The 7,705-nt window shown below is 40.9% G+C and overlaps 2 protein-coding genes across 2 annotated transcripts in view; one reads left to right on the top strand and one right to left on the bottom strand.

Moving 5' to 3' along the window:
* The window catches only part of LOC138025606 (RAB6-interacting golgin-like), a 6,824-nt gene extending 4,237 nt beyond the window's left edge, over positions 1–2,587 (top strand). The window contains exons 3-4 of the mRNA XM_068872794.1: positions 1,057–1,197; positions 2,017–2,587. Coding sequence (XP_068728895.1) covers positions 1,057–1,197; positions 2,017–2,452 — 577 coding nt within the window. The 3' untranslated portion in view covers positions 2,453–2,587. The remainder of the gene's footprint in view (positions 1–1,056; positions 1,198–2,016) is intronic.
* A 1,931-nt stretch (positions 2,588–4,518) lies between these two features.
* On the bottom strand, positions 4,519–6,532 carry LOC138025589 (tripartite motif-containing protein 2-like). The gene has a single exon (XM_068872781.1). It carries the CDS (start codon positions 6,445–6,447, stop codon positions 4,747–4,749), a length of 1,701 nt encoding a protein of 566 aa, XP_068728882.1. The 5' UTR covers positions 6,448–6,532; the 3' UTR covers positions 4,519–4,746.
* Positions 6,533–7,705: the final 1,173 nt, after the last annotated feature.

Below are 7,705 nucleotides of genomic sequence, written 5' to 3'. Positions count from 1 at the left end.
TTGTGTTGTAACTTGCTTTAAAGACAATAAAAGCATATTTTGGCTAGATTCACTTGAAATCTCATAAAAAAAAGGACACAGAAATAGTTTAAATGTAATCAAGGTGTAAAAATGTAAAATTGACGGAATTTTGACCAGAAATCATTACAAATGTCATGACAGTTCCGCCTTAAATCCTGCTTGCGACCAAGGGGTTTTGTTGTTGGGATTCACATTATTGTTTTCTTCACGCACTTTGTAATATAATTATAGCCAAATGGTTTCCTTATTCCAGTTTGAAGGTCATTTTGTTTGTTGAATTGTTTCTTGTCTCTCTTGACCACTTAAGGACGTTCGCGCAAATTGCTACAGCGCAGTTTTTCCCCCATGTCACGCACAGGTCATGCATCGCAGACCACGAAGGTAAACAAACATGGCATCGAGCAAGTGTTTGATCCTCCCCCGGGCAAAGGGTCGCTTGTTGCATGATGGGATAGCTATGGACCCAGTTCTTCTCAGAAATGTCAGGCAATGACATGACAGTACGAATAGACAATCGCTTTGAGAACTTCGGAGCGATTTTACTCTCTTGAATGCTCGGTGACCCCCATTTTTCTTTCCGTAGATCACTTCCTTTCCGGATTTTGTCCATTTTTACAAAAAACAAAAAAAATCAGTACGGAAGAAGTTACAAATATTTCTGCGTTAATGCTCTCGTGCGACCGCAGTTTTCTTTCTTAGACTAATATGTATCGTTTTTAAGGTCTATTTCACCTCAGAAAAAGACATCAGTTATATTAGTTATGTTGAATTGAGTACGTTTACCTGATCTAAATTTCACTAATCCAGCTCTTCTATTGCTGACAGTTGTAAGCTAAGATCGTCATAAATAACGCAATCTTCTAAAAATGCACCTCGTGATCTCGAGAACGAGCACGGTGACCCCCCAATTTTTTTGCCTTTCTGGCAAAAGTAGATCTGGGTGGCAAGTTTAAAAAAAATCTGTACGCGGGAGCATTTTGGGCGCGAACGTCCTTAAGTCTCAAACTTTATATTCCACTTTGTGTATTTTTGTAGGTATCAGAGGACCCAAGCTGAGGCTCAGATGCTCTCACTTGTTCAGAAGGAATTGAGTCATTTGGACAGTTTGCTTTCCGCGGATGTTGCAATACTCAGGGACAAGATTGAAGAAAGCAGTAGAGATTACCTACATGCACAGTAAGTTTTTTGTCTTCACCATCATAGGGACCAAAAATGAACGATTATTATTCTTTTGAGAAAGATCTTTCACACTTCACCTTAGTTTCTTAGCAAGCATCTAAATGTACCTGTTATTTCGCCCGGGGGGCCAATATTTTAAGCCGCCAATGTCTCGTTTAGGGTTCCGTGAACAAAAACACAGAATTACGCGAAGAGAAACAGAAGTCAAATTTTCTTTTTAACTTGTTTTTAGGGGTCAAAATTTGCTTAAGCCACGCCCAGATTGGTCTCTTTTAGGGGTCACAAAAAGCTTGAGCCACGCCCAGATGTTCTCCTTTAGGGGTTAAATTCAAAATTTCCGACGAGCATCCCCGTCTGTTCCATATGGGAGTAAGCCCCCCCCCCCCCCCCGGGTTATTTCGTTATATTCTTTCATGGGATGCTGACATTTGGATGCCAGTGGATAGGATTTCATTACTCTAAAAGTAATAACTGTTGGTTTCATTCTTCTAGTCAAGTAATGCACAATTGAAGGGTCAAGGTGTAGCAACACAGATTGAAACCCCGAACAATTGCTGAATTTCGATCACTGGGTATTAGTTTTTGTCAACTCCCCCTTCCTTTTATGTAAAAGTCAAAAAGATTTCTCCTGCATTTAGTTTAATTCCTCAAAGCAAGAGAGTCATGGAGTTTTAAAGGTGGAAAATTACTTCAGCGTTAGTTCAACACTCAGTGGAGGTAAGAGGTGAAATACTTTGAAGAAAGTAAGCTTAGAAATAAACGTAATATTTTTCCACGCAATCTAATACATGACGTATTATATGATTTGAATTGCAGGAAACGATACGAAAAAGCTGAACAAGAATTTGTTCAGGCAAAAATGGATTTACACCGAAAAACGGAACGAAAAGACCTCCTTACCGAACACCTCTACACTATCATCAGAGAAAACGAATTGAGAAAGGCCAAGAAATTGGAAGAACTAATGACAAAACTGAATTCCGCTCCCGATGTAACAAGAACGTTGCCGCAAGGCTGTTTAGCCTCAATTCACAACTATAATGAATCATCGCACAAGGAAAGTAGTGTATCACAGGCGAAGAAAGGACCCCACACCCAGAATGAAAATGGAAATTCAGTAGAATCGAGCAATGGTGCTTTGGTAGACTCAACCACTGACGACGAAAACAAAAAAGCTGAAGTTGGTGTAAATAATGTTACGGGAAAAGGCCCGGCCGTTGAAGACCAAGAGGAGACAACTGCGCAAAACTGATTCGTTTTTCGACTAACTGAAGAAAGAAATCCGGCTCCACCCAGCCTTATTCATACTTAAAAAAAAGTGAAAATGTTTAACTTTGTATTCAGCTCGCAAGGTTTGAGTAAATAGATTACTTTTGGTTCTGCAAAATCTGGCCTGTCCAAGTGTTTGTGTGTGCTATACTTGAACTCTTTGCTCAGCCTTTTATGCTGAAAGGTTTCACTTAAGAAGTGAGTATTTAAGAAGCAAAAATAAGTATTCACCCGCAATTTCCATGCAAGCAGTGGCAAGACATCATTGAGAAGAACCCGTTTTGAACACGAGGAAAACAGGTCTCTACCCCTCTTAACGCACGTCTTAACAGAGTTCTTAATATTGGCCCTGCTTTCCAATGATTGTACCAATGATTGATGTTTAGAGCTCATCTCCAGAGATATGCGCGGCACTCCATAATTTCTGCCACTGGGGCCCAGTAAGCCTTCTTTACGTTTTGTCTACACAACTAAGAATCTACATGTCCTTACCGGAAAAATGTAACCGCAGTGCGCTATTTAGGAGCAACCGAGCCATACTCTACCTTTTCGTCAGCACCGAGAAAAATGAGGGCATGTTCCGCCGCAATGCGCGCAGTCGTCGTTTCGAAAGACCTAACAGGCAATAATCCATTCACTGTTTTTTTGGTCCATCTTAGACACTGCTTAGACATTGCGTTTCTAGGGTTTTGACTGGCTCACTCAAACTCATTTAGATGATTGTATATCTTTTAACCCGCGAAAGTATACACTTCTTTACAGAATTAACTGATTAGAGTGATTGTAATGTGAAGTGCTAGTTTTCTACCCCATATGAACCATGTGAGCGGTAGCCCTACAAATGGGCCCACACAAGGGCAGAGGAAAACTCTGACAAGGGTGGGAATAGACCACTTTCATACATGGCGACCACTTTTACATTCTTTTGTATTTATGTTAATTAGACTTACTGCCCTCGTTTTAAAACAAATAGTCTTTTGAAATTTACTCGTCGTAGCGAGGTTAGTAGGGCTTATTAGCATTGAAACAAAAGAATATTTTATTTGGCCGCCATTATGAAAGAGGTCTATTGAACCCAGGACCTTCGGGTTAGATCACCGCTGCTCTACCGACTGAGCTACAAGGTCAGATGGGAGCAGGCCGTGGGAACTGAAGATGTTAAAGTCACGGCAATGAACATGTACAAGTACAAGGAAGGGTTACGTTTTGGCAAACGTTGGCCGTGTAGCACTTATATTTCAACAAAATTAACTGATTAGAGTGTAATCATTATATTTCAACAGAATTAATTGATTAGAGTGTCATCATTACCCTCTAATCAGTTAATTCTGTTGAAATATAAGTGCTACACGGCCAACGTTTGAAAAAACGTAACCCTTCCTTGTACTTATACACTTTTGAGCCGTACAAGTATACACTTCCCAAGTATACATGGCTAGCAGGGATGGCGCAGTGGTGAGAGCACTCACCTCCTACCAATGTGGCCCGGGTTCGATTCCCAGATCTCCTCAAAAATCAGTATGATTTGATATTTATTAATTTGATTTGATTTCATTTGTGCACGACCCCACAAGCTATTCAGCTTTAAACCGGCGTTATCGTGTGAAAATAAAGTTATATTATTAAACAAATAAGCCCAACAAATTGAACTGAGTGGCTGAGGTCATGGGTTCGAATCCCGTTGAAGTCACTTGGATTTTTCAGGTGTCTATGAGAGATAATAGGGAGCTTAACCACGCGCGTTTTTGAGACGCGGACGGCAACCGGAAGTGAGCTGTCTTCCCCCTTAACTTGTCTTCACAAAGCCACATTTACACTGCTAAATATCGTTTTTCTATTAGAGATGATTAGTGTAAACATCTGGGAGACACCACTGTCCTGGCATGCGACATGTTCTCTTCCGGTTGCCGTCCGCGTCTCAAAAACGCACGTGCTTAATTTAAAGCTCCCTAATTGCTTAAATTGTCCAGATAAGTGCGAAGACCACTTCTCTCTTTTGTCAATATCATTTATCCGCCCATGTACCATGTGACCATGTGGAAACTGCTAGCTTACCGGTCGTTTTGTTTTATTGAAACGGCTCATAGTTGAATGAAATTTAATATAACTTTTCTCCATTCGCGCTTCGCGGCTCGTTGTCTATTTACCATCTAATATCCAACGCGTTCTCAAGGAGTAATAATTAAACATCCCTGACATACGAACGATTTAATAATCAAAAGTAATAATAAATATCTTCTTCAGCAATCTCGTTTTCTCAAGGTGCCATTCCTAAATTCATTCCTTTTCTGTGCCGTCTTCTCTCCAAGCACCCAGCGGCGTGAAGCACACGTATTGAATCCATTGATCGTCTTTCGAAGTAACAACTAGGTTCCCATCGGATAACAGTGCAATATCCGTGGGGCGTCCATCAATGGGGAATGCCCCAAGGAAGGTGCCATCCGGTTTGTAAGTCTGAATGGAACCCGATCCCCAATCGCAAATGTAGAATACTTCCTCCTTGGGATCAAAAGTCATGCCTGTTGGCAAAACAAGATGTCCATTGCCACTAATTTCTTCATTCTTCCTTCCAAAGTGCCAAAGAAACTTACCGTCTTCATTGTACACCATAACGCAACCTTTTTCCATGTCCGTCACGTAATAGTGTTTATCTTGGTAGAGGGCTTTAAAAGGGAACAGCAACGCTCCTTCCCCAGAGAAACCAAACCTCAACTCGGGTTTCCCGAAAGGGACATCCGAGTGCACGACGATGCATGCCCGACATTGCTTCGTCAGGGGCTCGCAAGTCAGCAACAGTCGCCCAAAGGGATCGGTGGAAACAAAACAGTACTTAACTCCCCATTGTGGGCTACTTCTGTAACTGACTTTAAATTGGCCTTCTTTTGGATTAATAATGTGCACATCTAGAGCACCATTCACAGCTACGAGGTCTTTTTTGTCTTTGGAAAACGCCACACCCGAGAACATCATGGCAGGCTGCGAAGAGTCTGCCGGGACTGTAAATCTCCTCAAAAAATCACCATTTCTGTTCAAAATGAGAATGTTATTGTTTTCTGGGTCAGCCACTGCGACGTGCTCGTATCCATCTGTGGCGACACTCAAAGGAGAAAATGTTTCAAATCCAAATGTAGAGGGAGTAATCTTGCGAAGAGTGTGAAGAGACACCCTCATCACACTCAGTGGAGTGCGAAGTCCAACTTTTACTCCGCTCTGGTCATTCATGGTCAAGTTCCCAATTCCGTGATTTTTAACCTTTTCGAAAACCTCTTTGTTTGCTTCAAAATTCACAGTAAACGAATCTAACTCGTTTACTTCTCTATGAACGTTTTCCTCCGGCTTATCCTGAGCAAGGTTTGCGAGAGTGCTTTTCATTTTGGACATTTCGCTATCGTTCCCTTCATCGATAAATTTCAACGACATATCTACTTGTTCTTGAATTTTCCGGCTGAACGATGCCAATCTGGTTTCGACGCCACTGAAAATTTTGTTTTGTCGAGAAGTAAAATCTTCTAATTGCTCTATCAGATCCATTTCGCTTTTCCTTATCTTTTTTACCATATCATCTGCTGTTTTGTGAATTTTCTCTCTTAAATTCTCTCCGTGATCGATTTTCCGCTCTCGACACAGTTGCAGTTCGTTAACAATTTCCTCTAAAACCTCCACTTTCGTAACACATGCTTGAATTCCCTTTGAAAGCTTGTCCCTTTCCTTTTGAGGTTCAATCTGTTCCATTGATTTCATTAAAAACTCGTTTGTTTGAAGGTCGTCAATGTCTTCCAACCGAATAAACGAACTTCGCCGACAGGTCGGACATCGCAAAAAATCAGGCTTCGATCGCATTATAATAGCTTCGAGGCACTGCCTACAAACATTATGATTACACGTTGGAAGAACTTTGGGATCTTGAAATTCCTCTAAGCAAACCGGGCAGCAATAATCATGGGAATCTGTGAAGAGATGATCGTGTGAAGCCGCCATTTAAATACATCCGAAACACAGTCGATAGGAACTACGACTGTAGAGAAGTCAATTTGAGGCTTGCTTTCTCTCTTTGTGATTTGTATTCAATGAAAACCACATTATGATAATACATGTACAACGTGGTCTTTGTGAATTTGCATATTATCGGCGTGAACAGAAATAACATCTTGCACACAACGAATTCGCAAAATTGTCTTTACTGCGATTTTCATAATTCTGCGGAATCTCAAACGCTAGGCGCCAAACTGCGTTTTGGCCTCCATCTATCAAATCAGTTTACCAATATAGCCGGGAAGATCGACTCTCCGCCTCCGGAAAGTGAACTGGAGTTTTTCTTTAGTCCACAGCTCGAATACCGTTATGGTATCTTTTTCGAAGTTCTTCAGTAAAAAGATTGGTACATATTCCACAGAGGGTGTAAACTGCAGGTTGCAAGTTACAGGTTAATTAGGGTTGCAGATCATTTTTTCACCATACATAGCTGAAACAACCCAAACCTTCATCAATGCTAACATTAGGCCTAAAAAATAATGTTTAAGCTTTATAAGGTTAGCATTTTTGTAAATGTTTGGGTTGCTTCAGTTATGGTAAAACAATGATCTGCAACCTGCACTTTTACATCCTCCGCATATTCCATCGCTTTCCATCGGCGTCGAGTTCGAATGTGTACCGTAGGAACCGAAGATGCTTATGGGTAAGTTGTGTCATGCATGAATAGCCCTTTTCACGGTGAGTTTTTCTCACTTGCATTACAATGTATTAATCTGACGTGGATGCGAGGCAATTTCGAGTTAAAACTACAAAATAGCCCGAAATTGCCTCACGTACATGCTAGATTACACTGTAATGCAAATTAGAAAAACTCACCGTGAAAAGGGGTTGATGGCAGCCAAAACGCAGTTTGGTCGTTGGCGCTTCGAGATGAGATTCCGCAGGATTATGAAAATTACAGTAACTTAAGAGCTCTCTGGAAATTGACAAAAGCAGCAGATAGGTTCACATTTGAACAGTTCACAATTCATTGTACTTTTGATTCGTTTCAAGAGTACAATGAACTTTGACTGTAGTGATGATTTCAAAAATAGTTATTGATTCATTGCTCAAGTTATTTGAGAAGAATAAGAAGCGGTATGGTAAAAGGTTGACGTGATTTGCATGAGGTTCCTCCGGGCTCGAAACCCCGCTCTGAACTCTATTTGATTGGTCTAACCAGATTCATTCTGAATTCAAAGTGTCAGCCAATAGTCCTAGCTGA

The sequence above is a fragment of the Montipora capricornis genome, chromosome 2 (genome assembly GCF_036669925.1).
Source record: "Montipora capricornis isolate CH-2021 chromosome 2, ASM3666992v2, whole genome shotgun sequence".
Lineage (NCBI taxonomy): Eukaryota > Metazoa > Cnidaria > Anthozoa > Scleractinia > Acroporidae > Montipora > Montipora capricornis.
This window is presented reverse-complemented; position numbering and strand designations above follow the sequence as displayed.